The sequence below is a fragment of the Fonsecaea erecta genome, assembly GCF_001651985.1.
Source record: "Fonsecaea erecta strain CBS 125763 chromosome Unknown Scaff7, whole genome shotgun sequence".
Classification (NCBI taxonomy): Eukaryota; Fungi; Ascomycota; class Eurotiomycetes; order Chaetothyriales; family Herpotrichiellaceae; genus Fonsecaea; species Fonsecaea erecta.
The window spans coordinates 1,455,484-1,472,874 of record NW_017387250.1 but is presented as its reverse complement, the minus strand read 5'-3'; the positions used below and the strand labels follow the sequence as shown (position 1 = coordinate 1,472,874).

Genomic DNA, 17,391 nt, shown 5'->3' with positions numbered 1-17,391 from the left:
AACTCCTGCCAGTATATGCCAGCAAACGTCCCGCGACAGACTTCTCTCAATATGCCAGAGGCCTCAGCGACCGACACCTTATACAATCTGGAGATGCCACCGCAGGTCAATCTGGAGCACAATAACAATATCCATCTCTCGGCAGATGTACTGACACCGAACTGGCAATCCATGCCTACGTCTCTGGAAAATGATCACCTATTTCCTGCCATGTTTACAACATGGGAGACGACTACTCACCAACAATATTCTGGACTAACATGAGTCGCAAAATACTCCGCAGGACAACATTGTCTAGATGTCGGGTCTCAGTGGCAGGTGATCGGATCAAAGAAGTTCATTATTTTCCCCTGAGCAATGCGATATTTCAAATCCATGGCGCCACTTTACCGACACGCATCAACTCAATTTCTGAAGAATGATCGAATGCCCCTCGTGTAAATGTGTTTAAATGGCAGCCTTGCGCAATTGCTCGTCGTACCGCAGCACACTCTCAAGCAAGACCTGGGCTCCGATAGCACTGGACAGAAATCGTCAACTCGAGATGTTTTGTGGATGCTGGGGGGGAGGGGGTGGGGGGGGTTGGGTGAAACATACCATTGCTCTGGAGAAGAATACTCGTCTGGATGATGCGAGATTCCTCCCTTTGACGGCACAAACACCATGCTTGTTGGACACCTGTCGCTGGTGTGCACACTGTCGTGGCCAGCACCTGCCATCATTTCCTTGACATTCTCCTCCCCAGCTGCGTTTCGTGCCGCCTCTCGCACACAACTGATACAATCCTCATGGAACTGCACGGCCGGACTGTTCCAGATGTCTTCGATCTCAACCGTGCATTTGTTCTCCTGTGCAATACGGGCGAACTCTGCGCACGTCTCTGCAATCATGCCTTCCCGCACCTCGGTCGAATGGTGGCTCAAGTCGACACTGAAGACAACTTTGTGAGGCACGGTAGCTGGCGACTGGGGCCACGAGTTGATGACGCCGACCGTCGAGAGGCCATTCGCAGCAAGCGCGATCTCCTCCACGCGTGATATCATGCGGGCAGCGGATGTAAGTGCACATGCCCGCCGGTCCATCGGGCATGTGCCCGAGTGCTGGTTTTTACCATGAACGGTGATGATGAGCCACCCCATGCTCTGCACACCAGTCACGATACCTACCTTCTTACCCTCATCCTCAAGGACTGGCCCCTGTTCGATGTGCAGCTCGAAATGCGCGCTCAAAGGATTTGCCTTATATGATGCGGGTACTGTTCCCAGGAACCCAATCCGCTGCAATTCACTTTTCAAGGTCGCCGTCTTGGTCTCGTCATCAGCAGCCGGAAGCGCGTGAGCATAGTCCAAGTTGTACCGCCCAGACCAGACACCAGACGAAACCATGCCGGTGTTGAACCGGGCACCTTCCTCATTTGTCCAGTCTATGACCGCCAGCGGCGCATATGTCTGATGACCGTTCTCCTCGAGGACTCGTAGGATCTCAACGCCCGCCTGGACGCCCAGAATCCCATCGTAGCGGCCACCGGCCGGTTGGGTGTCCAAGTGGCTCCCAATTCCGATGGGGGCAAGGGAAGTGGAGATGCCCGCGCGCGTAGCAAATAGGGTGCCCATCTCGTCGACCTTGACGGTGCATCCTAATGACTGCGTCGTGGAGACGAACCACTCCCGGACGGCTTTGTCCGTGTCAGTCAGTGCCAGGCGACGGATCCCTCCATCTGGAGTCGCACCCCATTGCGCAGTATCGTGGATAGTCTTCCATAGCCGGTCTTTGTTCACGGTGTATGAGGGAATGGTGGTCTGCGTCGTGCTGCTCAGTGCCCGGCTGTACTTTTGGCCGCATGCAACATATCTCGACAACGGTGAATGCGAGACTGGTTCGACTCTGGATGACAGCAAGCCAAGTACCCTCGTCGTTCGATTAATGAGCATTTTGAGGCGAGTACCAGGTCAGTTTGCTGAAAGGGCTGCACGAAATGGAACAGGAAAATGTCAAGAGACGTGGTGAAGTTGACCTTTTCATGGCCTGTAAGGATCATTCAACATCTATACTATATGTACACCAGCATATCCTCCCTTTCGTCTGTGTCTATGTGGATAAACTCCACTGTGAAAGTCAGAGAGGTGCACACTGGCCTTCTACGTAGCTGCAGTCAACATTCTCCCCCTATTACGCCTTGTATTCTTGTCACAGAATTCTTCTATAGGGTTGCAGAAAGTGGAATGCCACGTGGAACGGCCCTTCAGAGAAGGCAGGCGGCACGGCCTAGTCTCAACTGGTATGCTCAAAGTCTTACCGTTTGTCTTTAATCTGACAACACCTGAGCCAGACATTGTCCTACTCGCTGCCATGGCGGGACTGTATCTCGCGTGATCCCCAGAACTGGTGAATGGGCACCGGGACTGTATCTCTGAGCGCCACTAGCTGCTGGGCCAGAGCCGGGACTGTATCTCTTGCCCTGCATTAGCGTCGGGACTGTATCAATGCTGATCTGACCAGTCACAGAGCGCGGAGAATGGCCTACCAACACCCGGCTAGCTGTTTTGGATGTGGAGAGCCATCCAGCAACCAGCTTTATACCAGTCTTTTTGCCATCAACGGTGACTCTGGGGACTATCTAAGCGTCGAATCGACCTGGCAGCCGGCCCTGCCCTGCTGTGGACCACAGAGCTATATAACCTTGCTTCACGAAAATATCTGTGAGCAGGACTCAATCTCTTGCGACACACCGCAGACACACAGTCTCGTCCCGCACTCGAGGTCTCCACCACCGATTGTCCTTCAACTTGAAGAAGTGTCTCTACGGCCCGGAAAGGGAAGAGGAAGAGAGGAGGAACTCGCCAGCCATGGCCACAGACGTCGAGAAGATTGGACATGTCAACCCTATCATAGAGGAACCAGAGTTCGATGCCAAGGAGAAGCTCGCCCTCGACCAGGTCGACGGCGCCCTCGCCTTCCTCCGTAATGAGGCTGACGCATCCATTGCCGAGATCAATGAGAAAAAACTCGTCCGCCGGATCGACTTTCTCATCATGCCCATGTTGTTTGGTGTCTACATTCTCCAGTATATCGACAAGAGTTTGAGTACGTGGACAGCCAGAATGTGCATTGGATTGACGAGGCCACTACTAATATGTGGTTTACTATCTAGTCAACTACGCCAATGTCATGGGATTGAGTAAAGACACTCACATGAGTGCTGCCGATTTCTCTTACCTGGCCACCTTCTTCTACGTCACTTTTGCCGTCTTCCAGCCGGTGCATGCCTACCTGATGCAGAAGTTTCCGACGGCCAAGTACCTCGCCGTGAATGTTTGTTTGTGGGGTGTTGCCTTGGCTGGTATGTTGCAGACAAGGAATCGGTGGAAAAAGAGCCCAGACTGACACTTCTTTCTTGTCATAGTGCACAGCGCGTGCAGTAACTTTGGCGGACTCATCGTTGTTCGATTGCTTCTGGGTATGTTCGAATCAGCCAGCGCGCCTTGCTTGATTCTGATTACCGGCATGTGGTACAAGGTATGTGGGCGGCCAGCGACTGAGTGCGTGGCTACCATCCTTTGTGCAGAAACGCTGACCTATTGTAGCGTTCAGAACAGCCCCTAAGAGTGGCCATCTGGTATCTGGGTGTTGGTGGAGGAACCATCGTCGGAGCCCTCGCCTCCTTTGGCTTCCAATACTACCACGCAGACACATTCAAATCGTGGCAGGTTAGCAATATATCCACACCTTGCCAGCTTGGAGATTCTTGAAAACTGACGACTCCATGTAGATCATGTTCCTTGTATTTGGCATCATCACTGTCGCCTGGGGCATCATCGTCTTCCTGGTCCTGCCCGATTCGCCCATGACGTCGCCCTTCACACACGAGGAGAAAGTCTTCGCCATTGAGCGACTACGTGAAAACATGACCGGTATCGAGAACAAGACCTTCAAGCGGCCACAGTTTCTGGAGACCATCTTCGACCTGCGCACGTGGCTCATCGCGGTCATCATCATCGCCGGCAACGTCCCCACCGGCGCGTGCGGCGTGTACTCGTCAACCCTGATCAAAGGCTTCGGGTACACGTCCAAGCAGTCGGCCTTGCTCAACATCCCCAGCGGCGCCATTTCCATGATCGCCGTAGTGTCCGCGTCATGGTATGCGGGACGGTTCAACAACCGTGGCTACGGCATCGTGGCTCTCCTCCTCCCCGGTGTGCTGGGCGGCGGCCTGATGGCGTTTCTCCCCAAGAGCGACAAGGCGGGGAAACTGGCGGGTATCTACCTGACCCAGATTTTTGGACCCAGTAAGCATAGATACCCCCCATGTCTCTGGTGCCGGAATATGTATGCTTACCATTCAATAACACAGATCTCTCGATGATGTACTCCTGGGCGGCGGCCAACTACGCCGGACATACTAAAAAGGTCAGCATTAATGCTATTATCTTGTTCGCATATGGTGCGTCGAACATCATTGGACCACTCACCTTCACCGGCTATACGGCCCCGAACTACATCCCCGCCAAGGTAGCGATCATGGCCTGCCTATCCCTGGCCATCGTCACCGCGCTGGTCCTGAGGTTCTGGTACGTCTGGGAGAACAAGCGCCGGGACCAACTGGCGGCGGCCGAGGGATACGTCCATGTTCCGGACACCGAGTTCATGGACTTGACCGACAAGCAGAACCCGGAGTTCAGATACGCACTGTAGGTCGGTCGAACCTTGTCGATGGTGGAAGGTATGCCTTACCAGGAGGCAGGGAATGGAGCTGAGGTTTGATTTTATTGTGTTCCAACGTTGGTCGCGATTGGGATGGCACTGAAGAACGCGCTTGTCGAGGCGCTCGTGTGGCGTCGATCAACCTATCAGAGAGCTGGTAGTTTGACCACGAGAAAACCGAAGTGGTTGGCCTTGCTCATCAAGCCATATATACCATGATATTCCGCGCCAAAATCGCACCATTCCCCAGTCCACAGCCTGGGGTCCGGAACCCCCCGGTCTCTGACCAGTCCGGTGATGGCCCTTTCGAAACCAGAGGCAGCTCCGTAGGTGATCCTGAGTAGATTGATCCGTGGCCATCTCCAGCATTCCGGTCGTGACGTCGTTATGTACGTGAAATTCTCGTTCCGCGTTGACTATGCAGGCCGTCAATGTCCTGGAACCGGATGCACTATATGTTTGGCTGGCTGGCTGGCCGCTCGCTATCCCATCACACTGCCCACGTTATTCCTGCATGTGGCCTCCTTCCTTGGTTTCTGCTCTTCGTCTCAGTCGTCATGTGCCGAGGAAATCCGCTCACGGAGACCTGACTCCGTGTCGTGCCTGTGAGGATTGGCTGGGACCCAATCGAGCGAATCGTCGGATGCGTCTGCCGCCGGTCCCTGTACTGAAGCTGGCGCTGGCAGACTGGCTAGATTCTCGGCTTGGTTACCACCTTCACTAGCCTGTTGGCTGGTTGGAGGGACCGCGTTTAACGGCTCTGCTGATGTCGTGCTGCTGGGGGCTGTTCCCTCAGTCGAGGAGGGCTGATCAGGATCTGTCGCCGCCTGGGAAGCCGCATCGCTGCTGGGAAGTCCTCGAAGTTCAATGTTGTTGTCCGGCGCACTACTCGAGTTAGCCTGGACCTGCCCAGATGTTTTGTTGTTCTTGTTCTTGTTGGTTCTTGCTTGCAACACAGCCTTCCTTGCAGCAGCGAGTCGGCCAACAAAACGAGCCACTTTACCACCGAATACGAATATCAGCCCAAAGAGTCCTAACCATTCGAGTCCGCTCAGCATATTGAGCCCAACCCCTGCTTCGATCATCAGAGAAATATGGAAGAAGAAGATGATTTTGACGGAAACCCTTGAGGTAGGGGCAGCCGAAGGTCTATGAGGGTCTGCTGGCGACCGAGAAGCACTTGCGTCAGGTGGTTCTGATTCGAGTGCAGCTCGATTTCCCGTGGGCGCATGGACCTGCTCGTTTCCGCATGGAGGGACGCTGTTGTTGGCATGGGCATCATGGAACTCCGCACCACTTGTACCTGTTTGTGTAGAGACTGTGTCTTCAGTGGGGGTCGCCACATGCTCTTTAATTTCCTTCTCTGATATGCAATCAGCACATGAATCCCTGGCAGGCGTGAGACGTACCGTTGAAGATCTCAGCAGCAGATAGGAGAGGTAATATAAGCAGGATAAGAGGAACTATCTGCCCAAAATCAATGCGCGTACTTCCTGCCTGAAGTTGCGGATGATATGCGCCCCATCGTAACGTCGTAATCTGTGTGATTCCGTACGATAAGGCGAAGAAGGAGGTCCCAATTTGGGATAAGAACGATGCGCTGTAAGCGGTAGCAGTACGATATAATTTCCCTTTAGAGCGGCCGATCGATTTTGTCTTTGATCTTTCGTTGCTTATCGCAACCTCGATAGTTTCTGACCGTCCATGTTTTGTCCACCGCGCCACCCGTTGGAGGGCCAGTAGCGCCACGTAAGACGAGGTGAGAGCGTCATTTTCAGATGTCGTAAAAGTCGACAGTACTGCACCTACATACCCAACGATAAGATAGGCTGCGGTCCAAATAGATCCGACAATTGTGATCGGGCTGATTCCACCCTGGTATACTCCAAAGACGTTAGTGCAATTGTTGTAGTATGATCCGTCCAAGTTGATGGAACCGTTATTGTAAACCGTGACATTGTTGGAAAGTGCTTTGGTGACAACAAGAACTGAACCGTTGCAGTCGTATTCCGTGACCCCGGCATATAGGGGTCCGAGACACTGCAGAGGCAGAGCCAGATTGAAGAGCGCATATATTCCTGTCATTAACAGCCCAACAACCAATGGCAGCATGATGAGGACCATCCCAAAGATACGCCAATTCCGGACCACACCGTTCTGCTGGAAGTAATCTCGAAGTACCACCAACGTTGCCAGGTGAGTAGCTGAAGAGAACCAGGCTAAAGCGACAACCATGTTCAGTTCGTAGAGGGACATTGTGCACCAATTCGCGAAGAGGGCCACAAGAAGGGCGATACCGGTGACAAGCTGCTGGTCACTAAGCGTGAGAATAAAGTTCTTCAGTGCTTGCGTCCGTTGCTGCTTGTTCATGTTATCATCCTCAGTGTGGGGTGTGAGAAAGAAGCATCGTCTGTATATACGAGTAAACGCCCTCCAAGCCTTTACGGATGTCGTGCAAATTCCCGACCTGGAAACCCTTTCCACAATTTCGTGGTCCAAGTCATTTAGAGAGCCATCTGGCAGTGATTGGGTCAAGTATCCAAGAATTATAGCTGCATATGTGAGTATTGCAGTTGCTGCGAAAGCCACCAATGCCTGGAAGAGCTGTCAGAGCGTGATTTTCATCCTCGGAAACATGAACAAGCGTACTCCGAGGCCCACGATGCCGGGATCTGCCCCGACAGGCTCCGTTATCCGTTTCACACACTGCTGGGCACTGTAGGTGCTACCGCAAATCTTCATGATGTTTGACAGTGGACAGCTTTGAAGAGTTGGTACCAGGCTCTTGGTCGTCAGGGTATCACCTCGCCCGATGATGAAGCTAAGGTGCAGAACCTGAAACATGAGGTCGGAGGGCAAGCGGGGGAGGCGTAGGCACCATGATGCATCGGGCGCCCAGTCACGTCCCAGTCCATGATGCGCCGGCCCGCACAGAGAGAAGAGTCTAACCCAACCCGAGAATGGTGAGGCTGCTCTTACAGGAAGCATCCAACTGACTGGTAGGGCTCAAGATTGTCGGCAGCTGTGAAAGCAGCCGTATTTACCGCCACATTCGGTTGAATGCCCAGCAAAACACGCAGAGTCGCGGACCAGTGTTCCACAGAATTGGTGGCTTTCAAACCATGCACGAGAACCGGCTCAGTGATCAAGAGCACTCTGACCAACACCAGCCTCCTTGTAATTTGCAAGCAGCACCCCAACTGTTAGATCAGTCATCGCAGAAAAGGCCCGTTGAGGCATTTTAGCAACGCGCTCGTCGGTGACATAGTACGTCATTGTGCAGCACCGCATCGGACCGGTTTCCGCCCTCAGACCTCCACCAACATTTCCTGTCACCACTGCTTGACAGAAACTTAGCTAAGACAACACTACTAACCTTCTCTCACAGCAATTTCTGCTTCCTAAGGACTTACCTAGCATTATGGAATACCTAGCGCCATACCTATGATGCTTAGGTGATAGAGAGAAAGCGGTATGCGGGCTGGCGAGGAACATAAGAAGAAGAGAAATGGAGCTCGTCAACGAACCCGAACCATTTAGCCAGAGCATCAGCAGACCGACCAACCAAGATAGAGGAGATCTGAAACCAAGTTCAGGTTTATACCCATCTCAGTCCCGACCCACCATGTCTGACGTCGACACCTACCTCGACATCGCCGCCAAACGGCGCACCATCTACAACCTGACGGGGGAATCGACCATCTCGGACGCAAAGCTCGAGGAACTGGTCAAGAAGACCCTGCTGGTCACACCGTCGGCATTCAACACGCAGAGCGCCCGCATCATCGTCCTTCTGGGCGACCAGCACAGGAAGCTGTGGGATATTGTTAAGGCGGCCCTCGCGCCGCACGTGGCCGGCAAGCCCGAGCAAGCCGCCGCCACCGAGGCGAAACTGAACTCCTTCCGATCCGCGTATGCCTCGATTTTGTTCTTCGAAGACCCATCCACGTACGACCCGCTTGCCGGGTTCGTGACGTACGCCGACAAATTCGAAGCCTGGCGAGAACAGGGAAGCGGCATGAACCAATTGGTGCTGTGGACCGCGCTGGAGGCCGCGGGGCTGGGCATCAACGTGCAGCACTACAACCCGCTCATCGACGAAGAGGTGAAGAAGACGTGGTCGATTGATGAGAAGTGGAAGCTGGTCGCTCAGATGGTCGTTGGGAAGCCGGCTGGGGAGAAACCCGCAGCGAAGGAACAGAAGCCCTTGGAAGGAAGATATCGGGTCATTGCTTGAGCTATTTGGGAGAGGCGTTGGCATAGGTTGGGGGAAAGATAGACGGGCTGCACTTGGTGTATTACTTTCGTAGTCCTGTGCAATTTGAGTCCCGGCAAGAAACCACACAGTTTGACTTGTCCACCTTGGCGTTAGTTTCCTCATCCAGTCATACTTCCGACTCAAACCCTTTTCCATTCCTGTTCTACCAAAGCTGGAATTGGCTTCAGGCGGGCTGCTGAACTATAGATCGCAGCGCCCTTAATACATGCACTCCCTGTGCTATCATTGACCTCGTTGCCCCTCCCCTTCCGCACCTGTTCCACTCCAATGTCTAAGAAAGCTGCAGGCAGTCGTCATGTTCTCCCTACAATTTCGCCACTAAATGCACGTCAGCGAAACAGACACAGTCGAAAGATTCAAGTGTGTCCGACTTACTGCGAAAGATCTCTTCCCAGATCTCGTCCATGTAGAACAGGGACGAAATGTGGCCTCCTGGCACGACTTTGAGCTTGGCAGATTTGTAATTGCTCACCAGCCAGTCATTGGCGCTCCCGCCGATCCGATCGACCTCAGAACCGACAACCAGGACCGGTTTCGACGCATGCGCATCGTCCAGCGCCTTAGGCTCAAACCCCCAGTCGGAGTGGATCACGTCGGCAACTTCCATGAAGCCATCCCAGTTGCGGCAGCACATGATGGTGCCCTGCGCCATTTGTTCGACGAAGGCGTCCTCGGTGAGACGATTCCTGTCCAGCCACTTTCGGAACGTCGACTTCTCTTCGTCGCCCATTTGGTCGATGATTGTTTGCCGGAGGAACGTCTTCGCACCATCAAGGGTGTTTAGCTTCGATCCGATCGCGAAGCGGAAGAGTCGTTGGAGGAGGTGGAATGGAAGCACTTGAGTGGGCCACCCGTAGGAGAACCAGTTCTGCCAGCTCAGCGTCTTCGCGTAGTCGGCGTGGTACTTGAGAGGGGCGAAGCCGTTGAGCAGGACGCACCCGACGATCTTGCGACCCGGGGGAAATAGCTCATACGGCGCGCCGTATAGCATTTGTGCGGGGACGGTGCCGTATGATCCGCCTGCAATGTAGAGCGTGTCATAAGCGTCCGTGGGATACAGGTTTGACAGCAGGGCGACCATATCCCTCGCCAAGGACACGTGGTAAGGTACGCTCTTATCACGAGTGCTGGTGTTTCCCATGCCCGGAAGAGTGGGTGCGATCCAGTGGACTCCGAGCTCGCGACACGGTGCAGGCGTATTTGGTGCAGTGCCGACGCTCATGATGCCTGTAAAGAAGATCACGACGGTTCGAGAAGATACGGGTCCGCTGTGGGCGTACGCTAACTGCCTGTTGCCAGTTAAAGGGAGGATATGCTCCTCCTCTCCCTTGGCCCTGTCATAATCGTCAATCGCCGCCATTGTTTCCCTGGACTGCGTGAAGGTACAGAAAAAGACGAGCTGTTCTCAGATGGGACCTTGAGCAGATACGTTGCGTAACTCAGTGTTGTGTTTAAAAGGACAGCATTTTGGATGGTGCCTGGGCAGCCAAGAGATGTCAAGGCGGTTGAACTATTAGACCCGCGAAGGGCTTCCAAAACAGGCTAGTGTCTCGATTGTTTCGCGAGTGGACGTATTCGACTTTGAGATCTCAAAGCTGAATATGCAGTATATGGCCATTCAGGGGGGTTGTTATTGAGGGGCGGTCAGTATCCTCTCAGCAGCTACGTTCAGCTAGGTTCTCTCCCCTGTGCAGGACCATTTGTATTGGCTCTACGGACAGTCAGTCTAACTGGTAAGGTCTGGTATTCACATGCACGCACTTATGGGTGGAGCATGCATGAAGCGAGCTATGACCTCTTCAAAACCTGAGCCTTTCTGACACTTCGGACTATGCATCCGTTCCATTCGGTTTAAAGACCACCTTGTTGACCTCCGCCCGTTCGAAGCGCCGCAATGCATCCACACACGACTCATCCAAGCCAGGCAGCACGACATCGATGAATTCCATCTTCTCGATCGTGCTCTTGTTCCGGATTAGTGCCTGCAGAGCCTCCTTGAACACGTACCTCGCCGGACAGCGGCCGAATTGGATGTGGACGTTCTTGTTGTAACAGTCTGCGGCCGTGAAGGGGAGCTCGCCATTATGAACCCCTATTGCCGGTATCACAATCACAAACATAAACGTCAACTTCAGACTGGAGGAACAGGCACTGTGAATGAGAACATACCGACAGAGCTGATCTTCCCGCCGGGACAAATAACATCGTACGCTGTCTTCAGCGCAGGACTCAGACCGACCACTTCGATGACCGCGTGGGCACCGTTACCGTCCGTCAGCCTCATGACCTCCTTGACCACGTCGACCGTCTTGAAATTGAGCGGGATGCAGCCCAGGTCCTGGGCGCGTTGCAGGCGATCCGGGACCGAGTCGATCGCGATTATGCGTGCCGGTTTATATTCGCGTGCACAAATGATCGAGCACAGCGCAACGGGCCCGCACCCGATCACGACCACGGTCATATCCTTCCACAGGTCGCTGGGGGTTTCACGAAAGGCGTTCCGTGCCCCGTTGAATCTGGCGTGTGTGCGGTTGCATTAGCCGAGTCATCCCATTGTCGAGGACGAAAACAAAATCACGAGAAAGAGACTTGTCTGCCCGCGTACCCTGTAGGAAAGATGTCCGTCATCAAGATCAAAAGCTCCCCGAGGTCTCCTTCCTGCGGGGTGTGAAACAGCGTCGAGTCGGCCAGTGGTACTCGGAAGTACTGCGCCTGTGACCCGTCAAGTGCCACTGATCCGAACGATTTACATTTGACGCAGCGGCCGGTGATTCCCCGCTTGCAGTGGAAGCATTCGCCGCTGGTAAAGATATTCAATCCGGTCAGCTCAGAGCGTTTTGTAGATTCAGATGCCCTAGATCTTATACTTGGATGGGGAATAGATAGATACTCACCAACTTATCGTGAACGGGGCAATTATCCTGTCGCCCCTTTTGAAGTTCCGCACCTCGTGGCCTACCTCGTGCACGATGCCCATCCCTTCATGTCCGCAGATGTATCCGGGCTGCATGTTGATTTTTGAGTGTCCTCGGTAGCGGTGCAGCTCACTTCACAACATTCCTCCGAATCAGCAATTGAGAACAGACATGAAAAAGCAATCCAGAGGAGATGGATAGCAGCTTACCTTCCACACAGAGCCGCAGAGGTCGTCTTGACCACCACGTCCGTCGGGTCTATCACGTGCGGGACTAGAGGAGGTGGTCAGTCACATCACATGTTCCCTGAAGAAAAGTAAACTTGACTCTACGCACCCGGCCGGTCTTCTAATCTCACATCGTACGGGCCGTGGAAAACAAGTGCCTTCATCGTCTCTGTGGAGCCCATTTTGGCGGTTCAGTTGGTCGGCGGAGTGGCGAGGCTGAGCCCCTTTTTCGACGATATGAGTTGAGGCGTCACGGCAAGCTCTGATGGCGAAGACAAGCTCTTTAACCGGATCGATCAGTCGACTCTAGGCAACGCCTTTGTTTTAGGATTATCTTGAATCGCTTTGCCCGTCATTGATGACGGGTTTCCCCCCCGACTTCCACTCCATCTCCATGCCACGCGTTGGAGAGAGCTCGCCCGCCTCGGCAAGTCCTTTCTGCGGGGAAACAGCCTCCGGGAATGATCTGGAGAATCCGCCGGGAAAAACGCCGATGATGGCGACAAAGATAGTTCCTGATGGTGACCATAGTATGCATCATGATTGAAGTGTGGTACACGGTTCTGTCTCATTGGACTCCTCAAGGCTAATCAATGTCTATCGGGTTGAGAGATTGCCTCGCCCCGCCCACAATGGTCCTATGGAGTCTTCTATATCCGCCTCGAATCTTTTGACATCGTCCATTTGAATAACCAACAGCTCACCACTTCGCAAGACGTCAGCAACATCAAAACTCAGATTCCGATCGTGATGCTTTTGATATCCAAGTACTCTTCCAGCGCAGCAATACCTCCTTCTCTCCCCAGTCCACTCTCCAGAACACCCCCAAAGGGCGCCTCGGCCGCACTGACCAGGCCGACCCTCACCCCGACCATGCCCACCTTCAACGCCTCCGCGACCCTCCACAGTCGTGAAATATCCTCCGTGTAGAAATAGCCGGCCAAGCCGACGTCCGACGTGTTCGCCATCTTGATCGCCTCCTCCTCGGTCTGGAAGGGGACGAGAAACGCCAGCGGCCCAAAGGTCTCCTCGGTCATGAACTTCATGCCCGCCGTGCCGCCCTTCACGACAGTAGCCGGGAAGAAGTTAGGTCCGAGTGAAGTGTCCTTGCCTCCCGAGTGGACGCGAGCACCTTTGCCGAGAGCGTCGTCCAGGTGGGCTTCCACCTTCGCGATCCCCTTGCCGGCGTACAGGGGTCCAAAGTTGACTTTCCTATCCCACACAGAGCCGTAGGTGAAGGTGCGCTTCAACCCTTCCGTCAGGGCGTCGGCGAACTTGTCCAGGATTGACGCATGGACGAAGATGCGGTTCGCACAGACGCACGTTTGGCCCGACGAGCGGAACTTGGATGTGATCAGACCTAGGGACTGTGTTAGACTATTGCAGGAATATTTTCTTGCTGGTGATGGATAATGGACCCCGTAGAAAAAAGAGAAGAGAGAGCATGCTTACCTGCCACAGCTTTATCGATATTGGCGTCTTCAAACACGATAAACGGTGCATTTCCACCGAGCTCGAGACTCGTCTTCTTGATGGTTTTGGCACACATCGTATTAAGCAATCTGCCCACCGGAGTAGACCCCGTGAAACTCAAGTGCTTTACTGCTGGGTGACTGCACAGCTCCTCGCCGATCGCCGGAGTATTTTCAAGCCCGGCAGTCACCACGTTAAACACCCCCGGCGGACCTCCTGCTCGCTCAAATAGCTTCGCGAGAGCGATCGCACAAAGTGGCGTTTCCGGGGCTGGCTTACACACCACCGTGTTACCAGCCGCGATCGCTGCACCGACTTTCCGCGTGACCATAGCCACGGGGGAGTTCCAGGGGGTAATACAGGCGACCACGCCCTGAGGCTCCCTGATCGTGAGAATCCGGTTATTTCCCCGTGCCGCGGGGATAGTCTCGCCAAATGTGCGCTCGATGCCGCCCTCGAACCAATCGATGAAGTCGATGGCGTACTGCACGGTGCCCAGGGACTCCGTGTAGGGCTTGCCGAGCTCGAGGGTGCACAGCGCAGCCAGGTCGGCGCGGTGGGCTTTGATCTGGTCGGCCCAGCGCCGCATCAGCCACCGTCGCTCGCGGTGCGGTGTGAGTTTGTAGCTTTCAAATGCCGTGCTCGCAGCGTCGATAGCGGCGCGGGTATCGGCGGCGCTGAGGTCGGCGATCTGGCAGATCTCGGCGTCGTCTTCAGGATCTGTATTTCGTATTTATTTGCATTAGAGAGGTGGACATGTTCGCCGGGACAGCAGCCGCCAATAGATAGATCTACCTGATAGTGTGAACGTCTTCCCTGACGCGGCACCGACCCATTGACCACCAATCAACGATTTTGTGTCGATGAGAGTCACATCTTGAAACTGGTGTTTGCGCGGACAGGGTCAGGGCATGCCTCTACCACACCTTGAACCAAGAGATTGAGATTCTCACCTCATATGGTATAGACTTCTTGAATGGCGACTTGCTGGCGGACATGGTGGCGTAGGAGCTGCAGCTCTGTGATCTGACCAGAGTAGTAAAAATAGGTGATAATGCAGGACGTTTGAGAGACGTACATGTACATGCACATGCACATGAACGTCGAACCGGCCAAGAACGAACGTCGCCGATTCTTGAGAGCCTCGTCCCATTTATCCGCATTGCGCTGCGCTGCTCAGATCAACCAGGTCAAGTTGGCCACTGGTGATGCTCTCCGAAGCTGCTCCATTCAGACCTTGTCAGGCTTGAACGACCCTAGTAACCCCAAAGGTTGACTGGCTGCGGGGAGAGTATGCCGAGAAGAGAAGAGATTCTGGTAGCGTTTCGGGAAATGAGTCTCCGTGTCGGCCTTGTTGGCCGGCTAGTCGCTTCTTGTGTTTTTCTTGAAGAACATGGCAGACGGTTGTGGGAGCAAGCAAAACTGGAAAGCAGGTTGGGATGATTTGTCGTTGTTTGATGGGTGCAGCCAGCGAAGTAAACCTCAGTAGTGAATAGGATGCTGTATCTTTTTGCTGCCCTTCTGCAATCGAATTTATACTCTACCGTGACTTTTTGGCCAATACTTGTCTAATTCCTTATCGAAGAGAGCAGTCTTGTCTAGGGGAGAACTGCAGCAACAATATAGGGTAAATCGTGTAGCAACTCTACAACCTCGCCAACGGCGCAGTAATCTCCAGAGACGACCTCGCCACCCACTCGGCAGCCGCCTTGCCTGCCCGGCGTCCAAATACAGCCCCTGAGGTGAGTCCACTGCCACCGGGATAGTTCGAATAGAACAAGCCCCCCAGCATTTCTCCAATGCAGTACACTCCCGGAATAGCTTCACGCGTCACGGCACTCTTCACCTGCGCCGTCTCCGGGTTCACCGACAACCCGCCGAACGTAAAGGTCACTCCACACGAGACCTTGACAGCGAGGAACGGGCCCTGGTCAAGGGGAAGTGCCCAGTTCGATTTAGCCAGGGGCAGCTTCTTGCTGGACGACTGTGTCGACAGCCCGTCCTTGATGGCCGGGTTCCAGCTGGCGTCGGGGTGTTCTCTGCGGTGCGCGTACACCGCTTCGTTGTACTCGCGCACGGTGGCGATGAAGCTCTCGCGGTCGCGGAGCCCGCGTTGGGCACACTTGTCAGCTAATTCCTCGATATTGGCAGCGGTGATCCTCTCGACGCGCTCTTCGCGGTACTCCTCCGTCCGTAGCCAGGGGCTCGTACGCGAGTCCCAGACCTGGAACGCCACGCTCTCGGGCTGCGCCAGAATCGCACGCCCGAAGATGGCGTAGGTGTAATTCCGCAGATCGATTCCCTCGTCCACGAAGCGCTTTCCTTGGTTATTGATCATGAGACCGAGAGGGTAGCCAGACTTGGTGTACTCGTTCGACGCCAGTCGGTCGCCGGTGTTGGGGTCGGCATTCGCGTCCCATGCGACTGAGTGGCATCCGCTCCAGTTTCCAGCGGCCATAGCAGAAAGGTCTCGCATGGCAATCTCCAGACAGTCGCCGGTGTTGAAGGGAGTGCCACGTACCAAAGCCATATCCCAGCCGGGGCCTAGGTACTGGCACCGTAGGCGTGGGCTTGCTTCGAAGCCTCCCGCGGCGAGGATGACAGCCCCGGCCCTGATCATATGCTCCTTCCTGTCCACGTGAACGGTTGCGCTGACGCTACCATTGCTGTCCGGAAATAGACCAGTGAGTGCCGTGTTGAATGAGAGTGCAATCTTCTGTCGTCGTGCAATCGTGAGGTAGTCCTCGATCAGACCTTTGCCCCCGTCCTGGGTCTTGAGGTGTAGACCGCCCCAGAACTTGAAGCGACCGTTGACCTCGTACGCCTGTCGATTGAATGAGAGCTGAAACCTGATGCCATTCTGCGCGAGCCACTTGACTGCCGAGTTGGAATCCCTGATCAAGACCCTGGAGAGTTCAGGGTCGGATCTCCCTCCACAGATACGGTGCATGTCGTCGGCAAAGTCCTTCTCCGTGTACGGGTCGAGATCGATCCTTCCTGCGAGCTCCGCGTCCACATTGTTCACGATGGGCAGGAGGTCGTTCAAGCCGTGGTGGACAGTTCGGTATGCTCCTGCAGTAAAGTAGGAATTCCCTCCCGCCCAGGACTCGGGACACTTGTCGATCAGAAGGATCCTCTTTGCTCCTGATTGAGCGGCCGAAAGGGCTGCTGCGAAGCCTGCGTTGCCACTGCCCACGACAAGCACGTCGCACGCTTTGGGCAGAGTCATGTTGGCTGACGGCGCAACTTGCAAGTGCTCTGCTGGAAATAAAGTGTTTGTTTGTCGGTTGCTTTGTTCAGAGAATTAGGGTATAGAACAGATGATTCTGGCCTTTGGTATTTCAACAGGATATGTCAAAACACCCGAAATTCAAGTCCCGTCCTGAGCTGAGTGAACGAGGCTGTGATCAGGTCACCGTCTTCTTTCCCGCTCAGTATCATTGGTGGCAGTGAAGACCCTCTCGTGATCGAGGTTCGGTACACGGCATGACAGCGACCGACTTCCTGGCTACAAGCTTCGGAGACTCTCCCTCCGCCCGGACGCTGTATCAACCTCCGCAATCCCTGCAGGGCCCTGGCCGCATTAGCCGATACTATATATCCTGGCATCCACCCTCTTCTCCATGTCACTGGCGAGAATCTGGAGTACATGCTGCGGGGAAGATCCCCCCCTTTCCCACCCACATGTGCCGGTCCCAGCCTCGCACCGCCAAGCGCAAAGGGGAATGGTGTCTATGTGTGTTGGCCCTGGTCGTCGGGGCCCAATGGTCCTGGAGCGTGCCAGGCAAGTGGTGAT

The 17,391-nt window shown here is 54.5% G+C and overlaps 8 protein-coding genes across 8 annotated transcripts; 2 read left to right on the top strand and 6 right to left on the bottom strand.

The window, feature by feature from the left end:
• Positions 1-447: 447 nt before the first annotated feature.
• On the bottom strand, positions 448-1,931 carry AYL99_08394 (hypothetical protein; the record flags this gene model as incomplete). Its single annotated transcript, XM_018839902.1, has 2 exons — positions 448-520; positions 598-1,931. The coding sequence occupies 2 exons, from the start codon at positions 1,929-1,931 to the stop codon at positions 448-450; spliced, it is 1,407 nt and encodes a 468-aa protein (XP_018691023.1).
• A 915-nt stretch (positions 1,932-2,846) lies between these two features.
• On the top strand, positions 2,847-4,692 carry AYL99_08393 (hypothetical protein; the record flags this gene model as incomplete). Its single annotated transcript, XM_018839901.1, has 6 exons — positions 2,847-3,084; positions 3,152-3,340; positions 3,404-3,516; positions 3,585-3,707; positions 3,770-4,286; positions 4,352-4,692. 6 exons carry the CDS (start codon positions 2,847-2,849, stop codon positions 4,690-4,692), a joined length of 1,521 nt encoding a protein of 506 aa, XP_018691022.1.
• Positions 4,693-5,249: 557 nt separating this feature from the next.
• AYL99_08392 (hypothetical protein) lies at positions 5,250-7,071 on the bottom strand (the record flags this gene model as incomplete). Its single annotated transcript, XM_018839900.1, has 2 exons — positions 5,250-6,064; positions 6,111-7,071. 2 exons carry the CDS (start codon positions 7,069-7,071, stop codon positions 5,250-5,252), a joined length of 1,776 nt encoding a protein of 591 aa, XP_018691021.1.
• A 1,255-nt stretch (positions 7,072-8,326) lies between these two features.
• On the top strand, positions 8,327-8,938 carry AYL99_08391 (hypothetical protein; the record flags this gene model as incomplete). Its single annotated transcript, XM_018839899.1, has 1 exon — positions 8,327-8,938. The coding sequence occupies one exon, from the start codon at positions 8,327-8,329 to the stop codon at positions 8,936-8,938; it is 612 nt and encodes a 203-aa protein (XP_018691020.1).
• Positions 8,939-9,284: 346 nt separating this feature from the next.
• On the bottom strand, positions 9,285-10,340 carry AYL99_08390 (hypothetical protein; the record flags this gene model as incomplete). The annotated part of the gene is made up of 2 exons (XM_018839898.1): positions 9,285-9,298; positions 9,356-10,340. The coding sequence occupies 2 exons, from the start codon at positions 10,338-10,340 to the stop codon at positions 9,285-9,287; spliced, it is 999 nt and encodes a 332-aa protein (XP_018691019.1).
• Positions 10,341-10,809: 469 nt separating this feature from the next.
• AYL99_08389 (hypothetical protein) lies at positions 10,810-12,304 on the bottom strand (the record flags this gene model as incomplete). The annotated part of the gene is made up of 6 exons (XM_018839897.1): positions 10,810-11,072; positions 11,150-11,496; positions 11,586-11,780; positions 11,875-12,027; positions 12,105-12,168; positions 12,232-12,304. 6 exons carry the CDS (start codon positions 12,302-12,304, stop codon positions 10,810-10,812), a joined length of 1,095 nt encoding a protein of 364 aa, XP_018691018.1.
• Positions 12,305-12,856: 552 nt separating this feature from the next.
• On the bottom strand, positions 12,857-14,593 carry AYL99_08388 (hypothetical protein; the record flags this gene model as incomplete). The annotated part of the gene is made up of 4 exons (XM_018839896.1): positions 12,857-13,482; positions 13,575-14,315; positions 14,391-14,478; positions 14,549-14,593. 4 exons carry the CDS (start codon positions 14,591-14,593, stop codon positions 12,857-12,859), a joined length of 1,500 nt encoding a protein of 499 aa, XP_018691017.1.
• A 647-nt stretch (positions 14,594-15,240) lies between these two features.
• AYL99_08387 (precorrin 3B synthase CobZ) lies at positions 15,241-16,824 on the bottom strand (the record flags this gene model as incomplete). Its single annotated transcript, XM_018839895.1, has 1 exon — positions 15,241-16,824. The coding sequence occupies one exon, from the start codon at positions 16,822-16,824 to the stop codon at positions 15,241-15,243; it is 1,584 nt and encodes a 527-aa protein (XP_018691016.1).
• Between the last annotated feature and the right edge of the window lie 567 nt (positions 16,825-17,391).